Raw genomic sequence first — 25536 nt, 5'->3', positions numbered from 1 at the left:
CAAAGTGTATGTTGGTATGATGGACAGTAGTTCCTCTCAGGAATTTTCTTCCTTGTTAGGGAATCTGTAACATGAAATCGTTCCAATTATTATCCGATAATCCACAAATGCATAGAGGTCTATCAGTCAATGCCAAAGGAAAGGTGGAAGTAACAATGGTCATGGGCTCTAGATTGAAACATACGACCATTGTTGATAGTGGTATAACGATAATGTGGGAGACTTGCTCTTTTTAAAATAAAGGTAGAGGTAGGAATGATTAAAAGTATCCACCTACCATTGGTCCCCTATGTGCCTAAGATCAAATACAAGGGGAAATAGTCTCTAAATTCAGCTCGGCCCACTCACGTTTGCTAAGAGTGGGTACCACGACATATGACAGGTAACAGGGATATATTAGTGTGTAGAGTTATTTTCAAGTTTGGGAGCGGGAGGGGAGTGCGGCCGTATAATCGGTAACAAATAACCTACCTTCCCTATAATGACTGTATCCAAGACCGTAGTTTTTTTTTCTCTCTATTTTCGTTTTTTCAGTTTGGCTGACGATATTGTCAGAGATATGTTTAAAGGAATATTCACCAACCTACACAAATACAAAATAATACACATTCAATTCTATTTGAGCTTCTTCCAGTCTATTTTCATTAGATTAGCTCTTTGATGTCAAGTAAAGCCTGACGAGGGCCAAGAGGTTTGACTTTCTCTATCCTAAGTGTGATTCCTTAGATGTTACACAAGCTTATACTCCTAACCTGTAGCGCGAAAGACTGGTAACGTCAAACTCCCATTCAGAAAGCTGTCCTTCAACATTTCAATTAAAGGAATTAACTGTTTTGAACGTGGATCACCCTCTATATCATTTAATTGGACAAACTCCCGCGGAGTTAAAAGTGGACCCTAGTCCCATATACCTAGCGTTTTCCCTAACATAACAATTCCAGAGACAAACTCACCGCAATATATTGGTTGCAGTTGGAAATGAAGATCGGCTCCAAATAAGGTCCTCCAGTACGGTACGACTTTGTTACATATTTTGCTTTTTATAGCGTAAAGGGTCTAATCCGACCTGGAACACCTGTATCAGGCAGACGGAAAAACGCCCCCTGCAAGTCACGTGATGAGTACTGTAAACATCGCGGCCATCTTGGCGTGTAGACCTGACCGTTTTGCTTACCCTAATCAAGGTGTAACAATGAAAAGGGCTACTTACTGATGAGTATGTCCAATGTATAAATATAAATATTTTGTAATAAAACTATGTATTTACACACCTAAGCGACGCCGGGGATGAAATTTATTTGCCGGATCCCCAAAATAACGTCCAATACGGTACGGATTTATTACACATTTTGCTTTTTATAGCATGAAGGATCTAGTCCGACCTGGAACACCTGTGTCAGGCAGACGGAAAACCGCCCCCTGCAAGTCACGTGATCAGTGCTGTGAACATCGCGGCCATCTTAACGTGTAGACCTGACCGCTTTGCTTGACCTAATCAAGGTATAAACATGAAAAGGACTATTTATTAATGAGTGTGTCCAATATACAAGTTTAAATATTTTGTAATAAAATTATTATTTACACACCTAATGTATTTCATTTACCGGATCCCCATCACTTACGAGCGGGCTTTAAATTGAGTCTGCTCCCAGTATAACGTGTATACGCTGAATGTATAGCGACCATCCTTTATTTTTATGTTTTTTTAAAAGTTCATTCATTTCAAGGAAATTTCGGAGTCACTAAGACTATTAAAAAGTTTATTCATTTCAAGGAAATTTCGGAGTCACTAAGACTATTAGTAATCTAATTTTGTCTATGCATTTCATATTCTTTCGCTTGCAAGATAGCCATTATTTACGAGCCGGTGCAAATTTGAGCCAGCTCCCCACATCACGTATATGTTCAGGGGATATAATGGCCATCATATCTGATATAGATGATATTTGAGAATGACAGAACCTCGGGATCAATAAGGCTGCAATGATTCTGGTAAAAATACCACGAACGCAAAGCAAGAAATAAACTTCCAAATCCATAAGTTCCAGAAAGCTGGAGTGCAACTCCATAACATGCTCAGTAGTGGCAAGGAACCTCCTATGGCTACATAATAGGCATGGGGTGAGTGTCAGCCATCCTGTCCTGCACAGGGTCCTCCTGCAGGAGTGGCTACGAAGAATGGTGAACAGTCTTACTTAAATACTAAGAGTGAGGAAATGGTAGTCTCATATACAAATACCAAAGACTTTTCACCCAACCCAACAGCCGTCCAAAGCATCATGGTCCCATGATGAAAAATTTCAAAGAGAATGACATCGGTCACAACGAAGTAGTAAACACCCTTACTTAAGCACTTGGAATGAGGAAATGGTAATCTCATTTAAAGATACCAAAGTCCTTCACCCAACCCCACAACCGTCCAAAGCATCATGGTCCCATGATGCAAACATTTTTCAAAAAGAGTGACATCGGTCACAAAGAAGTCTGTGAGTCCTCTGAATCCTAAGGACATACATTGGCAATGACATCTGATAACAGATTGTCAATAACGCTTGGTATATGAATCAGACTGCTTGACTTAAATAACCCGCGACGGCCATCTAGGCCCGAGCTCAATGTCAGAATCAGGGGAATGCTTTAGATAACTAACAGAAACACAAAATTGCGCGTCCTTGTTAATGAGATGCATGTTATATATGTGGGGCCAATGTACATGTATTCAGGGTGCCTTATTGTAAGTCTACACTTAAATAGCATGTCTAAAGGGGGTTCAGAAATAGAGGAAAGGCAAGAGATGCATAGAATAACATATAGACAGTTGGCCCTCAATATGTTTACAATGATTAAGATGCTGATGGTAACAAAGTGAAAAACAATAACATGTATAACCTAAGCATCTTGCAGGAAATAGTGCATTTCGTTATCACTGTTGTGTCCCAGTTCTACACTCCGTAATCTACATATCCAACCTGCTTCTTTTCTTCTTAAGGCTAGTTCCCTATTCCCACCCCTAGGATGGGTTGGGACATGATCTATTCCTATAAACCAGAGCCTGTCATCACTCATGTGATTTTCCTGCATGTGGAAAGTGAGGGGGTATCTCAAATCCCCATTGCAGAGTGCACGTACATGTTCCTGAACTCTTATCTTCAGTGGTCTCTTGGTGCTGCCCACATAGATTTTATTACAGGGGCAGCCTATTATATATATTATGTACTTTGAGTTGAAATTTATTAGGTGTTCTATTGTATATTTGCGTTTGGTGTTAAAGCAAAAATCCTTGGTCTTATTTCTACCAAATTTGCAGACATTGCTCTCATTGCATGTGAAAAAACATGTCACTTTTGAAGTAAGCCAGGTTTGTTTTTTAGGAGTTGTGACATAGCATGTCTCGTAAGTTGCATCCTCTTCTATATGTCATTCTTGGTCTCTTATCCAATAGGTCAGTAAGACCTGGTATTTCCTTCAAAAGATACCAATGTTTTCTAAGAACATTGTATACCCTACTGCTTCGTTCGTTACATTGTGTATTGAACGACACTTGAATTTTTTTGGACAGCGTTCTTTGTTTTGCAGCTAGCGTGGTAGATCTAGGTACCTTTTTTACTTTGCTCTGCGCATTGTTTAATATGCTTTTGGGGTATCCCCTTTCCAAAAATAGACATTCCGTTTCCATAAGGTTAGAGGTAAAATCCTCTTCCATGCTGCAATTCCGCCTCATGCGGATCATTTCTCCATAGGGAATATTTGTAATCATGTGTTGGGGGTGTGAGCTATCAAAATGTAAGGTGCTGTTACAGGCTGTGATCTTCCTATGTGTACGACTCTGGATATGGTTGTCATGTATGAAAAAGGTTATATCCAGGAAATCAATTTTTTCCGAACTATGATTGATGGTAAATCTAACATTGAATGGGTTGTCATTAAGATAAGCGTCTGAGGCAGGCCCATCCCAAAGTATGATGACATCGTCGATGTACCTGCCCCAAAAAATTACATGTTCCATCCAAGCTGCCGCATGCGTGCCCCAGGCATGCCCCCGCTCAAACCAACCCATAAAGAGTCCAGCGTAAGCGGGAGCAAACCTGGAACCCATGGCAGTACCCTGGGTCTGATGATACCAGTTGGAGTCATGAAGGAAATAATTTTTTGAGAGGATGATATTCGTCATCTCCAATAGCATTTCATTGTGAAGTAGGTGGTCCGCAGCTCTTTGTCCCAGGAAGGATTGTAGGGCTAATATGCCAAACTCCTTCTTGATACAGGTGTATAAGCTTGTTACGTCTAAGGTAACAAACATTAGGGTGTCGGACCATGTGAAACCCTAAAATTTTCCCAGAATATCCTTTGTATCTTTTATGTACGCTGGCAGATTCTGCACTAGGGGTTGAAGATATTGATCCACATATTCCGAGAGTTTTTCCGTGGGTGAATTAACCCCGGAAATAATAGGGCGGCCTGGTGGAAATGGGCCGCCCTTATGTATTTTGGGCAGTACGTAGATACAAGGGAAGGATGGTTCTGATACAGTGAGGTATCTACATTCTTCATCACTTAACAAACCAGCCTCACGCCATTCCACCAATCTCATGTTAATGTGATCCCCCAAGACTCGAATGGGATTTTCTGAAATTTTCCTATAACAGGTAATGTCTGAGTTGACGTTCTATTTCTCTCATGTAGCTCACTTTATCCATCACAACCACATTCCCCCCCCTTGTCAGCCTCCCGGATGACAATGGAGGGATCAGTTCTTAAATTTTTTAGGGCCGTGTTTTCCTCTGAAGTCAAGTTATAGATGCGATTGTTGGGACAGATGGATTTCTCCAACAGATTATGAAAGCCTTGTGTGACCCTGTCAAAGAAGATGTCTATATTGGGGTGTGTACCCACAGGAATAAATTTAGATTTTGGTTTTAGACCACTGTCAATGGATGTATTTGACAATATTGAGTTCATTACATACAGAATCCATATTAATAGAAGTTTCCAACTCAATAGACATCATTGTTTGAATTGTTTTTATTTCATGTACTGTATACAGTGAAGGGATTGTTTCATTTGAAGGTTTAGTACAAATTGATGGATTACGCATAAAATGTTCTTTCAATTTTCACATTCTAGCAAACTTAAATAAGTCTACAAAGATATCTACATCTCCCCCAAGTTGGTTAGGACAGAAACCCAGTCCCCTACTTAGAACTGATATTTCATCCCTAGATAACTCTCGGTTGGACAGGTTCACAATCATTAAGTTCATATTCTCTGCCCTGTTGGTTCCCACTAGTTCCCTGTTTTCCTGGATCTGGTTATTCTGACCCCCAGTTCTGATTTTGATTTCTTGTTGTTGTAACTTTTGTTTTGATTTCTGCCATTTCCTCCCTCCCCTTCTTGTCTTTGATCTTTGGGAGAGGTTTTTGCACCCAGTCTTAACCTCTCCATTTCCAATAAAAAATTATTATTAGATCTGGTTTCAGTTTCTACAGGGCCCACTGAGTCTTCCGTGGTAACCGAGCTAACTGCTGATGATATAGACGTTATGCTGCTTGCAGAAGCCAGTTCAAGTGTTTTTTCCCTTTGTCTTTTTCCATCCCCTGGTGTTTTGATGTTATCATATTTGTGGGAGAAGGTGTAAATTATAATCCCCAATCAATTGTTAGTGCACCTTGGCTTTTTGATTTGTCCAAATTTAGTTCCCTCGGGAACTAGCATTGTAACAGTGGGTGCTGTTCAGAGTGCACACATATCCCTAATATATGTGACTAACAATTGATTGGGGATTATAATTTGGGAGTAACTTTAGGACAGGTGCTGTTAACTAGAGGTTTCCACTGTTAGTCTCAACATTATCATTCTTCTAAGGTTGATGCCTGCAGCCCTCTAACATGTCTTCGTGAAGTAATAACAATGAGAAAAGCAACCTTCCGTGAAAGAAATTGTAATGCACAGTTGTGTAAAGATTCAAAAGGTGGACCCATAAGCCTTGGGAGAGCAATGTTAAGGTTCCAGACAGGTGCACGTGGAACCCTAGACGTTATGTTTTTTTTAAGACCTTTCATAAAGGCTTTAGTTACTGAAACTTTGAATAGGGATAAATGTTGTCTGTTTTTGAAGATATGCAGCTACTGCTGCAAGGTGCAATCGAATGGATGTGTAGGGAAGTCCTGCACATTGTAGATGCAAAAGATAACAAATAATATTTTGTTAAGATGCATCTTGCGGATCAATTGTGTTATACACCACAAACCTTTTCCACTTTGCTGCATAACATGCTCTAGTAGTGGGTTTTCTTGCTTCCTTAAGAATTGTCATACAATCTGGTGGTAGGTTTAAATATCCAAACTCTGACTTCATGAGCCAAATCGCTATGTTGAGTACCTTGGGGTTTGGATGTCGGATTTCTACATGGTTCTTTGTGAGAAACTGAAGTTATGTTAAGCTTCTGGTGGGGATCTATTAAGAGTTCTAATAGTATGATGAACCATGGCTGACAAGCCAACGTGGGGGCCACCAGAATGAGTGCGAGAGAGGTCTGCTTGAGTTTCCGAACTAGAAATGGAAGGAGAAAGAGCATAAGCAAATATCCCTGACCCATTGAGCCACAGGGCATTGCCTTTGAATAGAGGGTGTGGGAACCTGGAGGAGAGTACTAGGCAATTTGAGTTCTCTGCTGTGGCAAAGAGGTCTTTTGTGGGAATTCCCATTTTTGGAATTACGGAAGGAGAACTTGTGGGTGAAGATCCCATTTGTGTACTTGTTGTCTCATTCTGCTGAGGTGATCAGCAAAGATGTTGTCTGTCCCTGGAAGGTGTTCTGCCAGGAGCTGGATCTTGTGATGAATTGCCCAAAGCCAAATGGTCTGAGAGGCATGACAGCTGCAAATAGTGCCCCCCCCACCTGTTTTTGTACATAGTACATTGTTGTCATATTGTCTGGTCGGACTAGGACAACTTTCCCTATCAGATGAGGAAGAAATGCTTTTAATGCTAGCTGAACTGCTTGAAGTTCTAGGTAGTTGATGTGATGGTTCTGTTGGGTGGTATCCGAAAGACCTTGAACTGTTAAATGTTGTAAATGTGTTCTCCACCCTGTGAGATGAGTCCGATGTGAGCATGACTTGTGGAATAGGGTTGATAAAGTGTTGTGCTTTTGATCAATTTTGTGGGTTCCATCACTGCAGATAGCGATGAGGGCGGCTGTCTACCAAAACTAGATCTGTTAGCTGACCCTGTGATCGATTCCACCAACGTGCCAAGCATTCTTGTAGAAGACGCATGTTTAGTCCTGCATAAGGCACTATGGCAATACAGGACTCCATCATTCCCAGTAGCTGCATGAATGTTCTGACTAGTACATACTGGTTGTTTTGAAACTGGAGTAACAATGCTTGAAAATTAATTGGAAATCTTGAATGCACTGGATTTATGCTAGAGCCATTTGAGTGTTTAAAATGGCTCCTAGATATGGTTGTATTTGAGTGGGTTGAAGATAGGATTTACAGTCCGTGCACAAAAATCCCAACTGATGTAGAAGGTTTATGGTGATGTGTGTGTTGCACACACTTGGGAAGTGCGTTGGCTTTTATGATCCAAAAGTCTGGGTAAGGGAAAACATGGATTTGTTGTCTTCCTAGATGTTCCACTAGCATTGCAAGGCTTTTGGTGAACACTCCAGGTGCAGTTGAACTTTGAACTGATAATGATTTTTTCCCATCACAAATCTGAGGTATTTGCAATGCACTGGGTGAATGGGTATATGAAAGTATGCGTCCTTTATGTCTAGTGTTGACAAAGTCACCTTGCTGCAAAAGTGGAAGTACTTGTTGCAGTGTGACCATATGGAAGTGTTCTGATAATATATATAGGCTTAATGGCCTGAGATCCAAGATAAGCCTTAATGGACCGTCCTTTTTGGACATTACGAGGTATAGTGAATATACCCCTGTGAGAAAGTGGCTCTGTATATACTGTTCCCTAATAGGTACAGGGTGTACAGAGTCCACAGTCCCCAAGGGTTTGGCAGAGGCTAAAGTTAGATATAACCTTACTCTCTAAAGTGGTAGCTTGGTTGAGCAGTAAGGCAGTATCAGAGGACAGTGTAAAGCATTTGTTGTACACACTCAGTCAGCAAATGGTCTCACACACTCAATAACTGAACTCTAGGCCAATGGTTTATTTATAAAAAAATATATGCTTGTTATATTTTAGAACCAACAATTGGCATTAAAATATACTTTCTCAGAATGAGATGCTTTATATAAATACTTTTGCAATATGCAATTGACTTTTGTAAACAGTTACAAGTGGTTGCAATAGGCAACACTATTTTAAACAACAATGCATTGAGCTCAATGGAAATTTCAAGTTATGTGGAACAGATTACTTTCTGGAATACTTTAGGAATTCCAGGACTGGATCCTAGATTCAGTCCTGGGTCAGTACTTAGAATCAAGTGATGAAAGTCGACTTAATTACTGTGATGATTTTTAAACAATATTTAGCTATTTTAAAAGTTGACAGAAAATATTTCATAGAAAACAGTCAATGATTCCCTATGGAAGAAAATTCAAGTTGCAGGTACAGTATGTTCTCGTTACTTTTATAATACAGTACTGGGTACCTAGACTTAGTACTGGGACCAATATCCAAAACAGGTAAGTTTTCAGAAGTTATACGATTTTTTAAGAATATTTAAAGATTGCAGAAATTAACACTTAGAAGAAATTTCACAGAAAAAGAGTCAATGATTTCCTATGGGAGAAAATTGGGTTACTGGTAAGTACAGTTGTAAGTATTTTTCAGAGTCAGTGCTGGGCACCAAGATCCAGCACTGGGAGCTCACCCAAGAGCAGGTGAGTATTTTCGTTTTCGTTACTCGGCTGATTTTTTGTGAATATTTTAAGATTTGAAAAGTCCACACTTAGAAGAAATTTCAGGAAAAAGCCAGCCAATGTTACCCTATGAAGAAAATAGAGTTATCGGTTTAAAGTTAAGTACTCGACTGGCAGAGCTGAGGTTCTGGGCATAGACTCAGGGGTCCCCCAGGCTCGGGTAGGTACAGTTGGTTCACCCTCAGCGACTCTAGGGCGGCCGGATGCAGAGAGAGTTAGGCCCAATGTTATCCTATGAGGGATAGGGGGGCCTTGGTTGGTGGCTGCTGACTAGCAAGCCACGCGGCTGTGGGAGCTGGGCTCCTGGTCACTTACTCAGGGCAAGTGGGGAAGTAGATAGGTGTAGAGGTTGCACTGCCAGGGCCACTCGGGTGGCTGGGTGCAGGGTGCTTTTGAGCCTTCGGGCGCTCAATTGATTTCAATGGGAAATCTCCGGTTTAGAAAAAGACTGCAAGCTTGGGGACGAGGATTCTTCAGGTGCCACCACCCCATCGAGAGGTAAGTTGGGTAGTTGGAGGATGGGTAGGTACCCCAGGATTGGGCACAGGGGGCCGCGGGGCACCGCGTGCAGGGGTGCCTTTTGGTGTTGGGAAATCTTACCCTCTGTTGATCGCGGTAGGGGGGGCACCTTGTTCTGAGGCTGCAGGCTTCTTCAGGAGTGTCGAGGGAGGTCCTTGGGTGCCGGACTCGGGGTTACAGTCGCCGTGGGGTCGTCCTCGTGGTCTTTGTTCACTCCGGCACTGGCCAGGCTTGGCTGGTGCATAGTGTGCTGGGTTCGTGGTTCCGGGCTGCTGCCAGGGATTAGAAGTAGGTTTTGAGTAGAGCCTCTACTCATGGGAGTCCCAGGGGCTTAGAGCCAAAAGGTATCCAGGTCCTCTGGGGTTTGTGAGTTTGCTGGCAACAAGAGATGCTGGGTTGGAACAGGAGCAGGCTCGAGGGTCGACAGGCCGGTAGGGCTGGGGCCAAAGCAGTTGGTGTCTTCCTCTTCTGAGCAGCTGCAGGGCAGGTCTTCTTTCTTCTTGCTCTTCTTTGTATTTCGGAATCTGGGGAAGGAAGGTTCAGGGTGCCCCTAAATACTAGATTTAGGGGCGTTACAGGTAGGTGAAGGGCAGGGACCAATGGGTCGATGTCCTGGGGTGGGTACACCCCCTATCCGGCCTCTCTCCTGTGGGATGGGGGCAGTAGCCTAGTCCTGATAGGGTAGGGCTTCCCATCTTCAAGATGGCGAGAGCCCGGAGATGTGCTTCACCTCGCCTCCCCCACCTGAGGGGTGGGGTTGGCAGGCTGGCACATCCCCTGTCCTTGTTTTGGGGTTTCCGGCCAAGCTTCCCGCCAGAGTGGGGGGTTGCAGTGGCCTGGGGAAGCTTACAGAGGCGGCATGCCTCTGAAGCTTCCCCCTGCCCATACTGGGGGAGGAGATTTAGCACCTCGCCCAGGATGTGCATTGTTGCAGGCCCAGGAGAGCAGGGGCTCTCCCACCCAGGGGTCCAGCAACATGTCTACTGTGTGCCAGCCTCTCAGACCAGACGTGGATTGTAGGTTAGGTTTCAGGGGGCACCTCTAAGATGCCCTCTGGGGTGCTTGGTACACTAAATCCCACACTGGCATCAGTGTGGGTTTAATGTGCTGAGAAGTTTGATACCAAACTTCTCAGTCTTCAGTGTTGCCATTATGGTGCTGTGGAGTTTGTGTTTGACGAGCTCTCAGCACCATGTTCTCTTAAATGGCAGCACTGCACTTACAGTGCCCAGGAATGGACCTGGGTACTGTAGGGGCACAGGGCTCCTGTGCCCACACCATTGGCATAAGGCACCCAGCTAGAGGGGTGGCTGATATATGCTATGGCAGTGTAGGTGATGGGCATGGCACACAGGGATGTGTGCCATGTCGACTCTTTGTTTTGTCTTTCACCCAGCCTGCAAAGGCAGTGTGTGTGTGTGTAAGGGTACAGGGCCTCCAAGGGTGGCACAATGAGTGCTGCAGCCCTTAGAGGCCTTCCCTGGTCACAAGGCCCTGGGTACCTAGGGTACCATTTACCAGGGGCTGACATGTGGCCAGGATTTGCCAATTTGGGTTTTGTGTGTTTTATGGAAGGAACATAGGCCCTGGGCACCTGATTGGCAGGAGTCCAGGGCACACTCAGTCAAAGTACATTCAGCAATTCAGCAAAACGTGGGGGCATACCATGCAAGAAAGATGGCACTTTCTCACAACCCCTGATCCTTGTTGTAATGGGACGGGTTCTATAGCTACTTTTGTTAGAAGAGCTTGTATTTCTCGTTTGAGCAGGTGTTGGTGTTCTAAAGACAGTTTGTGAATACGATGTGGAATGTTGGGAGGCTTACTTGTGAGCTCCAGGCAATAACCATGTTGGATAATGTCCAATACCCATTTGTCAGTTGTTCTTAATTGCCAAATGGGAAGAAGCTGTTGTAATCTTCCCTTGACAGGTGATGAATGATTGGGGGTAAGTGGTATCAATTCAATGTTTGTTAGTGGATGAAGAGGTGCATATTGGTGTACCTCTACCTCTTCCTTTAAAGTTACCACCTCTATATCCACCTTTATAGAATCCTCTAGAGGGGGAAGATTGTATTTGTTTCATACAAAGAAGCGCTGGCATCTTTGGTACTAGCCCCCTCGGTAAAAGGAGTGATGAAAGGAACCTTTAGTAGGAAACAGAAGTGCTCCCATTGATTTGCCACTTCTGTGTCCTTTTTCATGTTCTCTAACGACTGGTCTGTCTGAGGCCCAAAGAGGTGTTCCTTATCAAATGGTGCATTAAGAATAGTTAGTTGAACTTCTTGTTTGAAACCAGAAATTCTGCACCATGCATGTCTACCGAGTAGAATGCTGGTATTGACTCCTCTAGCTGCATTGTCTGCAGCATCTAACACATCTGATAGCCAAATTGGAGATAAGCTGGCCTTCTTGCACGATTTCTTGCCTCCTTTTCTTGTGTTCTTCTGGAAGATATTGTAATAGTTCTCCCAGTGTGCTCCATCTTATCAAGCCAAGAGGCCTTTTGTAATGGCTATGAGCCAATGATTGGATGATTGAGTAGCTACTCTTTTCCGAGCCATCTATTAATTTTGATTCTTTATCAGGACGTGGTGCCTCCCCTGAGGTTTGTGAATTTGCCCTTTTACGGGCGTAGCAAACTACTAAAGAATCTAAAGGTAACTGACCCTTAATAAAAACAGGGTTAGATGGAGGGGGTTTATATTTTTGTCCACCCTAGGTGTTAGGATACGTGCGCTAACTGGATCCTTAAAAGAATTGTCAGCATACCTCATAATAACGTTTAACATAGGCATGGATTGTGATGTTCTGTGTGTTTTCTAAGGTTTCAAATAGGAAATACACTTCAAGGGCTTCTTCATGTAAAGTCACCCCATGGTAAGTGGCTGCCCTAGCAATTAAGTCCTGATATGATGTATTATCATGAGGGGAAGGTTTACCTGGATATAGATCCGGGTCTGTCTCCAGTTGGGTCTATATTGTAGTCATCCCACTGAACAGGTGGTGGCTGATTATAGGTGTCATCTACTATATCTGGATTTGCATTTGGAGAACCCCGTGGTGTTATGTGTAAGGCTGGTTTAATAGGTACAGGTGAAGAAGGTGGTGGTGTCTGAGGAATGTTAATAGGACTAGTGGCCATGTCCTTTTTCCGTTTGAGGGAAATCTTCTATTCAGTCCCTATTCTCCAATAGTTGTAATGAGGTCAGTGTCAGGATCTTTAGTCTACTTTGGATCCAGCTGATTCATAGTCTCTAAAATAGGCTCTGGTGGCTTTAAAGAAGCTTCTTTATGTTTCGGCGCCAAACTGAATTTGTCCTTTTGTCTTTGGATACGGAATGTTTCAGCATCTCAACTCGAGCCCGAGCCAGAAGGCTTCAATTGTTGTTTCGGTGCCGAGCAAGAAGGAGGGCGTTTGAATCAGTCTCGGTGTCTACCATGGCCTGTTGGCAGTGGTGGCCCAATAGCGTTTTGTTCAGTTGGAGTGAGTTTGGTGGACAAAGGCGCTTTGTTACTCACAGAACCCTGTCCAGCTGGAAAGTCATGGGACTCCAATTCGATCTCCAACTCTGAATCGGAGTCCTGGACTGAAAAGGCCTCTTCCGCTGCCGACACTTCCATCCCTTCTTGTTAGATATCTTCTCCGAAGATATCAGGGTGTCCGATACTCTGCCGCTGCAGGTCTCTTGGTCAAGCCAGACGGCCCAGCAGTGTCTTTTTGGATCAGAACGACAGACAAGCATTGCAATTTTCCTTTTTATGTTCCAGGGAGAGACAGAGGTTACAGACCTTATCCAGGTCGGTGCGCGGCCAAGCTGCGGAACAAGATGGCCTTGGAGCTCCACTGAACTCCCCGTAAACATCGGACGCCTGGGGGTAGCGGCGCCCTAGAGGATTAGCGGGAGCACCGGCGAGAGCCTAATGACTGGCGTCATGGCGATTGTGCCCTGGTGTTAAACCGAGGCTGCACTCCGGAGCTGTGGGCACCCATGTCTGTGGGCCTGGAAGAGGCGTGGCAAGCAGGAGGACGGCAGCTTGAGTGCGGGTGGAGCTGGCGATGAGCTCAGTGGTGCGGGCCTAGACTGGCTTGGGGCTTGGCGCTCCAAAATCAAGATGACTGCGCACTAATGACGTTGTGCGGTAAAGCGAAGCGGTGCAGAGCGGCGACTGGCGGCATGACGACGGTGGTTTGGGCACCCTCCCGGGACCAGTAAGCAAATGTTTTCCCCCCTGGGGGGCCCCAGAAGAATAGTGAGCAGATATGAGGAGTGGTGGAGATGACGATGCGCCATCGCTGGGTTGCCCACTCGCGAGTATTTGAGTGGCAGAAGTGAGAGGAGCAGCAGGGACCCGACGGAGTGCCACCAACTATAGTGGGAAGCACGTACAATGGTGCGGCCACACCTGCCCAGTAATGGTCAAAAGTTAGTATGCAGAGTTAACAGCCAGCAGGGCACAGCATACCAAAAGGGGTGACCGAACTGGAAGTGAACACAGGGGGGTTGTGACATTTGGTACAGAGGTCCCACTAGAGAGGATGCGAGTGGGATATGGCTAACACGTAAGCACATATAGAACATCCCTGTGACACCAATGATTGTGGTTCCGCGCCACGCGAGGAGAGGATGAGTTAACCTGCTGAGAGGGGAGTGGCCAAAGCTGGGCCTGGCGCATTGTTGAATTGCGGATACATCAGCGCACTGGGAATCTGTATAGCGACAGGGCCGGAAGTCTGCTTTGGCCTAGCAGCTACACCAGAAATGGGAGGGCATGGGCAAAGGAGACCCCAAGCAAAGAAAGCTATCCTTTGAGAAGCTGGATGGTGGGACGGATGTAATGTAATGTAAGTGCCAATTTGTATCGCGCGGCAATCGCTCCAAGGAGCATCTAGGCGCCCAGAAAGGACCACCAGATGTTAGGTAGTCCCTATGCTTACTTGACCGAGAACCCGAATTACACTAGGCTTCTGGCAGTTATATCTTGGAGATTAAAGATCCAGGTTTTTAGATGTTTACGGAAGTCTATTTCTTTATCCAGTAATCTCAACTGGGGGGGAAGAGTATTCCATGCTTTTGCTCCCAGTACCGCCAGGGATTTGCCCCCTCGAGTTTTGAGTCTAAAACTCGGGACGGTAAGCAGGTTGGCCGTTGAAGAACGCAGTGCTCTGGTTGGACAGTATCTGCTGAATTTTTTCCTCAGATAGGACGGGCCTAGGTTGTGAACAGCTCTAAAAGTAATTAACAGTACTTTAAACAAAACCCTTTTTGTAATGGGCAGCCAATGTAATGCCTTGAGGGCTTTGGTTGCAGATGATCTTTTCGGCCATTTTAGAACCAGCCTCGCTGCTGCATGTTGCACCATCTGAAGTTTGTGTGTGACAACTTTATTTGTACCAGCATAGAGGCTGTTGCAGTAATCGATGCGCGATGTTACAAGTGCAACCGTAACTGTTTTCCTTGCTTCAAGGGGCAAAAGATCAAAGAACTTTCTCAGTCCCTTTATTACCCCAAAGCACATGCCTGCCACTCTAGCTGCTTGTTGTCTAAAAGACAGGTCAGAGTCAAAATGCACCCCCAGATTACGGGCCGAGTTGGTTGTATGAGGTGGTATTTCAGCTTTTTCTGGCCACCAAAATCGTGGGGTGAACTCATTTTTTGGGCCTATAGGCATGATCTCTGTTTTACCTGTGTTGCATTTCAGGTGATTTAGGCGCATCCATTCAAAGGTGGCCGTTAGGCAACCTTTGAGCTTATCCTCCCAGGCTTGGTTATCCTTATCCATTACCAGGATAAGTTGTGTGTCATCGGCATAGGCTATAGCGTCTATGCCAAATGACGATATTAGTTTTATCAGGGGTGCAGTATAAACATTAAACAGGGTCGGGCTCAGGCTCGAACCCTGCGGAACTCCCGTCAACAGCGCTTTTTCACTGGAGCAGAATTCCCCCAGGGTCACCACTTGCCTCCTGTCACTTAAAAAGTTTCTTATCCACTCAAGCACTGTCCCTGTGACACCAGATGTTATTAACCGGTCTAATAGGATGGCATGTGAGACCGTGTCGAAGGCCGCCGATAGGTCTAATAAAATCAGGTCGGCCTTCTTGCCTTGGTCTAGGGCTGAGCGGATAGTTTCTGTAGTGAACAGGAGGGCCGATTCGGTGGAATGTTGGGCCCTGAAACCTGCCTGGTTGGGGTGCCATACATCACTATCTTCCAAGAAACGAGTAAGTTGTTTATTTACAATTGACTCTGTGACTTTGCACAGAGCCGGAAGTAGTGAGATGGGTCGTAGGTTCGACAATGTGGTGGGGTCAGGGAGTTGTTTTTTTTGCAGTGGTTTCACCGCTGCCAGTTTCCACTCTGGGGGGACTTTGGCTGTGGACAGTGAGGTGTTGACAATGGCATTTATTATTGGATTGGCAATGTCCACAATGAGGTGTAAAAGTCTAACTGGGCATGGATCGAAGGGGGATCCGGATTTTGTTGCCAGAATTCCTCTTTTGGTATCCTCCAGGCTAACTGGATGCAACGGGAACGTCAATGGCGGAAGGAGGCAACACTGCAGGTCACCCACAGACGACCCCCTCAGAGTAACGAGGCGCTAATGTCTGAGTTGCGAGCAGGATTCAAGGCGCTTGATACATGCTTCGAGTCACTGGACAAACTGCTTGACAAAATGGGGGCCCGGCTGAACATGAAGGTAGGCTGTCGAAAACGGAGGGCAGGATTTCGGACCTGGAGGACGGCGCCGCACAAACCACTAAAAAGATTGAGAGAATGGAAAGGGTGCTTAAAACAATAGCTATCAAGAATGAGGACCTGGAAGCCCGAGGGAGGCGGAACAATATTCGCAATATGGGTGTGCCGGAGTCCAAAAACACAGGCCGGTTGGATGGCTTTGTGGAGAGATTACTGGTTGAATTGTTTGGTCGAGAATCCTTCTCTTCTACGTTTGTTGTTGAAAGAGCATACCGCACCCTTGGCCCTCAGCCTAATCCTGGCTGCCCCATGCGTCCTATTATGGCGCGGCTTCTCAATTTCAGGGACCGGGACACTGCATTGCATATGGCTCTTGAGAAGGGAGCATTGGACTGGCAGGGATCAACTATAGCCTTGTACCCAGACTTTACGGTAATGGTGCAGGATGCAAGTAAGAAATTTGCCGCGGTCAAACTCGCTTTGAGGAAAGCAGGACTGAAGTACGGCATGTTGTATCCTGCAAGGCTCAGAATAGATGTGAATGGTCGGTCCCGAATATTTGATACACCTGCTCCAGTGCAAGAATTGACTATGGTTGAGGAGTATTGCATGTGCTTCTTACTAAATTGATTAATATAGGGGTGTCCGCTGCTGAAGGGGCGGCTGATTTAATTAGTTCTCCTTTATTGATAACATGCAATCGGGGACAAGGCGTAGCGTTGTCACCCCGCAGTGCTTAGGCACCTACACTGCTTGTTGTTTGATATCTTTAATATTATGATCATTTTGTTGACTGGAAGTTGGGGCTTTTCCCTAGTGAAGATTGAGGAGGGGGGGGGGGGGGGAGGAGGGAGGGAGGAATGGGATAAGTTCACGGATTTGCTTTTTTTTACAAAATTATACTTCCCTGTGTGATGTACGCCCCTAGTGTAATTATACTTAGGTGGTAGGGTCTAATGCGTTAGACTTGTGAGAGATTGCATAAGGTGTTTATGTCCCTGTGATGTATACAGGATAGGTTTTATACCTGATTCTATTGTGATAATGCTGAGGTCATTATTGCGCCAGTAGTTACTGGTTGTGCTCTACAGTTATAATTTGTGTTACAGCTGGTATATGTTCTACATTTACAATTGGTGATTTGTGCTAATTCTGGATCTGAGTCCAAATAGTGGATTAGATACAAAATTGGTCAAGGATGCATAGTAATGTTATTGATACCATATTGTTTATGTCTTGGAATGTACGGGGACTCGATGCTCGGAAGAGAAAACGAGTACTGCACTACCTATAGCATCACAACGTTGACATTACCTTCTTGCCGGAAACTCACTTGTCGCCACATAATTCCCCCAGTTTTGCCTCTAGTTAGGGCTTACATAGTTATTTTGCTAGTTACAGCACATACTCTAGAGGGGTTGCCATTCTAGTACAAAAGCGGGTGCCATTTAGAGCTGTGGAGGTATACTCAGACCAGGCTGACAGGTTCCTACTAGTAAAGGGGTGGTTATCGGGGAACACAATACTATTTGTTCATGTATATGCTCCAAACAGATGATACGGAATTCTTCATAGACCTACATGCCAGCATTGACAGAATGGGGGCAGATCAGGTATGCCTAGGTGGGGATTTGAATATTTTATGGACTCCATGGGTGGATAGCACAGCCAACACATCCGATACGAAGCAAAGGGCCAGCAAACCTTGACAGGGTTGCTGGATGCTTATCGGCTGATTGATGCTTGGCGTCACTTACATGCAGACACACCAATGTACATGCACTATACGGCGCCACAAAATACATGGACAAGGCTGGATCAATGGTTCCTCACTCCTGAAATAGCTACATGGCTGAGTGAGACGAGGCACTTTCCGCATACCTTGTTGGACCATGCCCCGGTTACGGTGGGATTGAGGATCCCTGGCCCTGGTGTTCGAGCCAGGCAGTGGCGGTTCCCCGAGATGGTACTGCGCAATCAAGAATCAGCAGATGAGTTAGGTCAGGTCATTGACGATTACTTTGAATTCAATGCAGGCACTGTGGACACTAAAGCCATGCTCTGGGAGGCATTTAAAGCACACTTAAGGGGTGTATGTCGAAAGGGGCCGGAATTCTTAAAGGTCTGCGCAACACCTTATCCGGGATTGAGCGGCAGTTAGTGGCTATTGACACAGAACGGGGAGCTGCTCAGGCGACTTCCGTGTTGAGGCGACAGGCGGCCCTCCTGGCTGAATTTCATGAGGCCGCGGAGAGGGAATTACACTATTTAAGTAAATATGCAGTTGACAGGAGATACGGGGAGGGAGACCGCCCAGGCCACACGTTGGGTAGATTGATTCAGTCCAACAGGGCCCCCACGTACATAACCAGCTTGATCGGGGATGATGGTGAGACTATAACCGATTTGAGAGGCTATAGAGACCAAAATACAATAGTATTACAAAGATTTATATACTACTAAAGTCTCCCCGGACACCAATACTAGTAATAACTACTTGGATGAAATAGCCTTAGTTTGGCTGGAGAATGCACATAGAGAATTTCTGGCTGAGCCATTCACAGTGGATGATGTGGATCAAGCTATAGAGGCAATGGATGGGTCCAAAGCTCCGGGTCTGGATGGCTTTTCGGGCAGTTTCTATAGAGCCTTCAAACGGACACTGCCCCCCCCCCCCCCCCCATCTGATAGATGTTTATCAGGAAGCAATAGAAACAGGTGTGCTCCCCCCCAACTCTCTGCGAGGATGTTATTACACCGATACCCAAGGCAGGTAAAGATCCCAAGAGTTGTGGCTCATACACGCCGCTATCCCTATTGAATTTTGATTATAAGTTATTGGCGAAAATGCTGGCTACCAGGTTAGCCCTAATAATCGATCAGCTGATATCACCTGCCCATGCAGGGTTCATCCAGCACAGATCCACCACCCTGAACCTTCGTACTCTGTTTGCCACACTGCACAGGATTTCACCTATACTCCCAGCAGCTGCAGTACTTTTAGATGCCGAAAAGGCCTTTGACTCTCTAGAGTGGCCCTTTCTTCAGGCTACACTGATAAGGCTGGGGATGCCGCCCAGGTTCACAGCAGTGGTCTTATTATTATATTCGCTTCCATCGGCACAAATCCAGGTGAACGGTTCAATAACAGCCTCCTTCATGCTGTCATGGGGAACGTGCCAGGGGTGTCCACTTTCTCCGTTGCTATTGTCATTGCGATGGACCCCCTGGTCAGTCACCTCCAGGATAATCATTTTCATAGGGGCATACAATTTAAGACGGGCATATTGTTGATTACACAATACAGTGATGATATAGGTTTATATGTGCGGCACCCGGATGACAACCTGGGGTCCCTTTGCTGAAGATCAATCACTTTAGTGCTCTATCGGGATTGCATATTAACTGGGTAAGTCTGAATTTTTCCCATTGACGGAGGCCCCTAGTAACCGGGACACAGAGTTGTCCTTGAGATGGTGCGATGACTCAGTTAAATATCTGGGGATAAGTATATACAGGGATCTGGCCCAAATACTTCAACTTAACTACTGTCCAGCCATGGAGAAACTGGATGGTAAAATCGAGGGGCGACAAACTCCCCTTGGCCATGGCTGGCAGGATAGCACTGATTAAGATGGTGGTTTTGCCGAAATTCCTGTACCTTTGTTAAAACATTCCATTACCACTATACAAGACCTTCTTTGCCACGCTTCGCTCCAAATTAATTCGATTTGAGTGGGGGCATTAGTTGGGACACCTTGAGGTTCCTGTATGGGGGGGGGGGGGGTTTGTTTCGGAATTCCCAATTTCCGTGTTTGCTACATGGTCGCACGGTTCAGTTTTTCCAGGCATTGGTTTCATTTTGATTCACGGATTCCATATTTACACCCCAAGGCCAATTCATCTCACCCCTTGTCTACATTGCTCCAGACCGGTTTAAAAAGGGACCAGTTGGACATACAGATGCTGTCAACGACCAGCTGGGCCTGGATGCAATTAGCCCGAGCCACAGGAATGCACCTGCTGTTCTCCCAGGCACTCCCGCTTACTGGGAACATTTGGGTACCCATCACCAAGGAGGTTCCGATGCAACGAACCTTAACCAAATTTAACTTGATCACAATTCGAGATGTGTTCCCAGATGGACACATGTTCTCTAGGGAAGAGGATGCATGATTCCAGGAGTCCATGTTCCTTGACCAGTTCAATTTGTGTCGATTGCAAAGAGTGTTTAGATCCTTGTTTCCGAGCTACCCCTTGGAGCCACAGGAGTTTCCTCCGCTGACACTGCTTATCAAGGATATAACCGGTGAACACCTCATGGCTAGGATGTATAGGACTTCGGTGGCTATGCTTCCAGTTAGGGACAAGAGGGTACGTGCAGCCTGGAAATGGGACCTGGGGGTCCCTCTTACAGATACACAATGGCAGGCATTTTGCAAGCAAATAAGTAAAGTTTAATTTAATCACAAACATAAGATACTACATTTTAAATTTCTATGGCGAGCTTACGTTTCCCCTGCCAAGATTCATTGTATGGATCCATCGCGCCCGCAAACCTGCCCCAGATGTAGCACCCCAATGGCCGATTTTGCACACATGGCTTGGACTTGTGTTAAAGTGGCGCGATTTTGGTCTCAAGTATTTAGTGAGCTGTGGAAAATGACTGGCTTGGGCCTTTCCCTGTCACCTATGCAGGCACTGCTAGGGTATGTGCAAGAGATCGCTAAGCCATATAAGCGTTTCCGTGCAATTGCATTATTATTAGCTAAAAGAGGTGGCAATGTCATACTGTAATACTACAAGCGAGCTGTACGCGCAACTACAACACCCGGTGTCTAGGCCACTTGATATCCGGCAGCCCTACAGGTCCTATTTGTTAGAACAGACATCTGTCAGCTCTCAAACGGAACAGGTTACCAGCCCACAGAGTGGCCCGAGTAATTGAATTACCCACCTGGAGTGGGGTAAAAAGAGGTGAATGAAAAATGTGTCACTGTGGCACTAGCCCTTGAACATGTAATTGTGTTACGCAGGATAACTATGTATTAGATGGATCACTGACAGTTGTAAGTGTCGAACATGTGTCTTGAAATGTACGTTTTGTATTTATGAAACTTAAAAAGGTTTAAACAAAACAAATTTTTTTTAAAGGTCGGTGCGCAGGTATTTGGAATGGCACAGAGGACATAATAGTAATGGCATCCGTTCCATTGGCAGAAGACTCAATGATGGATTTTCTAGTGGAAGAAACGAGCTAGGCCCGAAGGCCATGGTTGGATTTTTTTTATTAGATAATTTTTCAGAAATTCGACACACAGAAGGTAGAAACGTGATCTAAAACAATAACGGCGAGGGTAAGTGAATAGCAACTGTTTCAAATCGGAGCGCTGCAATACACCTCCAAACCAGATGGCGGAAAGAAAACAATCTAACAATGGAGTCGATGCCCATGCGCATTGTCGCCGAAAAGAGGAGTCACCTTATCTTGTGAATGGAAAAGACTTCTTTTAAGAAAAAAAACTTGCAAACATCCAGACCCAACACTAGATAGCAGGAGTATGCAAAGCATGTGTAGCTACAGCACACATGTGTTGAACGCACATTTAGAAAAATGATTAGGAAAGACAGTATGGATGTCTTCAAAATTACACTTGGCCTTATCAGCTATCAGCAATACTAGAAGTATTTCACAACACACAATGTCTACTTCTTGTTAAATGGAATGGAAAATTAAACTACACTGAATAACTGAGATGAGTCTCTGTTTGTGCGTTCACTACATTCCTGAATCTCACCTAGGTAACACTGCAAACTAACTCACAACCGCACCAATCCATTAAGTATCCGCCATTCAAGTCTACATCTGATTTGTCGGCTAGTTCATTCAATTAGACAGCCTGACAATTACTCTAAATCAACATAAAAACAGATATGATTCTAGGACCAGAGGGAGTAAGATGACTACACTGAAATGAGTGACAACTCCTTTTGTATAAAAATGAATCTCAGCTGACATTCGAGTCCTGCAGCAAAACAATGCTGTAAACCGGACGTTAGCTCCACACTACAAAGTGTGAATATTTATAGTCATGGGCCAGCATAGTGACCAGTGAGGAGGTATTATTCATGCTTTCTCAATGCACAAAGCATTAATACAGCTTAGTTGAACATAGCAAGTTTATGAAATGTGCACCTACTGCTCCTGTCAGCATGTCATACATCAATGCTCCTAGACTCCACCAGTCCACAGCTCGATTATGGCCACTCCTCATCAAGATTTCAGGTGCCCTGGTAAGGGAAATACACATTTACAATGGCCCCTACAAAGGAAATACTCTATGCAAATGACAAATGCTGAGCACAATGATGCATTTTATAGTGATATATATAGATATATATATATACACATACACAAACACACACACAATGTCTGAAACACCAAGCGAAAAATCAATTTCTGAGGGTGCTCACATGTATTCAATGGTTCCACAGAACGTGTGTGTGACTGTCCCATCATGAATGGACTCCTTACACAGGCCAAAATCTGTCAGCTTTACGTGCCCTAGAAAGAAGAGAAGACAAGCTAAAGCCAGTTGCAAAGCTCAACATGTTGAACGCGTTCATTTTAGAATACTGCAACCCAGACATATTTCTGACTATCTGCAGTTTTGTAAGGTAGGCTTTCGTACATAAGCACTACCAAAGGATGCTGGATTTAACATGTCCTACTTTATGATCCTTTTCAGTCCACACCTTTATTAACCTCAGTGCAAAGATTGACTTACAAAGATTAAATGCACAGTTAAGTGGGACCACCACTCTCTCAATATAGGAAAACATCTGATCAACCAAACAACCACAAAAGATTGACGGTGCATCATGGCTGTTTCATAGCACAGCAGGATCACTCCAGACAAGCACTGACAAAGCCAGAAAAAACCCATGCACGCACTGAAAAATATCACCCACATACAGAAAGGGCAATTCATACACACAAATGCAATTCATGACCACATCAATAGATTTTCAGGTACTCATTCACATAACCTTGAACACACAGAGAAGCCTTCAAGACATCCACATATTTGTCCCACAATCACGACGTCAGAATGCATATAATCAGGCTTACAAAGATTGCCATGGTTAAGGGTGAACAAGCAAATTAATGAAGACTTCATGTACACAACGTTTAGCCCTGGAGTGTAAAGAGCACGTGTGAAGTGCCAATGCTATTCAATCATGGGCCCCTTAGTGATATTTCATCTCAGGCATGCTCAGTGTACTGGCAATGTAGAGTACTTTAAAAAACAAAACTGCTCTTCACTAGATAGTCAATATTGTGTTGTAAACCACTTCTTATTTATAATAATCCCCTTGATTCTACTGGCTTCTCGCGATTCGCTTCACCACAATTCTACCCTCTATTCATCTTGTTATGAAAGTACACAAGGGACTCATGGGCGTCTCAATCTCATATTTAATTGGGAGATCTATTTTCTCTGTATTAGTGCACCAATTCTTGCTTTTCTCTCGCCTCCCTTAGGAGGCAGAATCTGCTCCAATATGTAAAACCTCTGCTAGCAGGGAGGGTTCTCTTACTGCGCTGGACATTCAAGATGTCAGACAAATCCTCTTGCTGTTTTCCTCATAGCTAGGGCTTTCTGCCTGCCTTCATGTCTCTCAGATATTACCTACCTAAACACCACACAAAAGCTCCTCAAAATAATGTCTACAACGAGCCATAATTTCCCATGGTCTGGCATTCTGTCAGCTCCCCTGGAATCTCCTCCATGTGTGTCTTTCATGCTAATGCCTCAACTACCAGGTTATGCACTAGGCTTTTAAGCTTTTAATTTTATCTCCACCCACAGAGGAGCAGGATCATTAGATCAAACAGAGCTGGGTCTCTGCATAAATCTCGTTTAACAGCCTACATCTTCACTGCTACACCACTGACTGATGGAGGAACAGGATTTGATTGCTCCTTGCCACAACCCTCTAATTAGCAGTGGCTTCCATGTTTCCACACTGCCAGCAGGGCATTCACAAGTGAAAAATGTAAAACATCCTACTTCTTTAACTAGCAATTTGCGTTTCAACTTCGAAAAGGATCAGGCTATCATACATTTTTCACGTTGCAGAGAAAAATCAGGAAAAACGAAGGCCACACGCTAATGAGTAGGTGTTTTTTTAATACACTTAAATTTGTGTATGTTTTCACAACCAAATCCTCCACAGAATTACTTACTGAGCAATGGGAAGAGTCTTTGCTATGATGACTGGATGTTGTGAGGCCTCCCAACATAGTGTGGCACACATCTAACCACATGTAGTTGTGAAGCCAATTCTGTTTAATATTTTGTTCAGAGAGAAGGATGAGACATATAATCATAACTAAGATGCCACCAGTAAATAAGACATCCACCCACATAGGAATATGGGACAGTATACAATACAAGTTGGTGGCTCCTGCTGAAAGTAAACACAATTAGTAAATGAAAAAGAGTTGGCACCAGATTAATGATGAGCATTCCGTTACTTGTATTCTAAAAGGAAACCGCTATTGCGATTAACAGCCTTCATTTGGTCAACATAGTTAATTAGCTAGCGATCTGCGGCCAATTAGCTCTTGGTAGCAGAATTATAAAGATCACTTTTTTCAAAGGCATTGTTGTAAAGAAAACCTGACAGCCAGCTCCTGGGTAGGAATCTAGGGAGTGGAAGCATTATCTTCACTTTAATAGAGGAGCCCCTCATCCAAAACTCAATTGCTAACCCTCCTATAGGAAGCAAGAGGGATCAGGAGGGTGGGTTACATGTGAATCTTTGAAAGATACCAATACTGAATAACCGCAGTTACAGGTAACATATTTACTTATCCAGTATTGGGGTATCTTTCATAGATTCACATGCTTGAAAAGGAATAGCAAGCAGTACCCAAACATTGTACTGTCGCTAGTGGAAGAAGAGACATGCAACCCATAAATCCCACAAGTTATTCCAATGTAACGGTGACATTTGTAACCATACACATACCCTTTCAATTCTAGCAATCTTTAAAAAAAATTGTCTTTAAACAAAACCTGAAGCCTCAACATACTGTTATATTCAGGATGCATCCAAAGACTTGTTTAATTTCCAGAGTTATCAAAAATTAACCTTATCGAAGGATCGTTAGCAAAGCTATGCCACTTTAATGAAAATAAAATTCCTCTTTTACCAGAAAAGAGGCTCACATTAATTGAAGAGGTGACATAATACCGCTTGGCCCACAGCTGCATCTTCAAGTTACATAGATTGCAGACAGTAGTGCCGGGTAAAAGTGTGGACACTCTTCCATGTTGCAGCATGGCAAATATTTTCTAGTGTTACTGCAGCAAACAGAGCTACTGATGTACAAACTGCCCTGGTGGAGTGTGCCTT

General features: G+C 44.4%; 1 protein-coding gene across 1 annotated transcript in view; it reads right to left on the bottom strand.

Annotated features, from left to right (window-relative positions):
- The window catches only part of RPS6KB1 (ribosomal protein S6 kinase B1), a 526632-nt gene that overhangs the window by 222374 nt on the left and 278722 nt on the right, over window positions 1–25536 (bottom strand). Inside the window, exons 8-9 of the mRNA XM_085649414.1 lie at window positions 22585–22675; window positions 22311–22401 (exon numbers count right to left, since the gene is read on the bottom strand). Of these exons, the coding sequence (XP_085505540.1) occupies window positions 22311–22401; window positions 22585–22675 (182 nt within the window). The remainder of the gene's footprint in view (window positions 1–22310; window positions 22402–22584; window positions 22676–25536) is intronic.

The sequence above is a fragment of the Triturus cristatus genome, chromosome 3_2 (assembly GCF_964204655.1).
Source record: "Triturus cristatus chromosome 3_2, aTriCri1.1, whole genome shotgun sequence".
Taxonomy (NCBI): Eukaryota; Metazoa; Chordata; class Amphibia; order Caudata; family Salamandridae; genus Triturus; species Triturus cristatus.
This window is presented reverse-complemented; position numbering and strand designations above follow the sequence as displayed.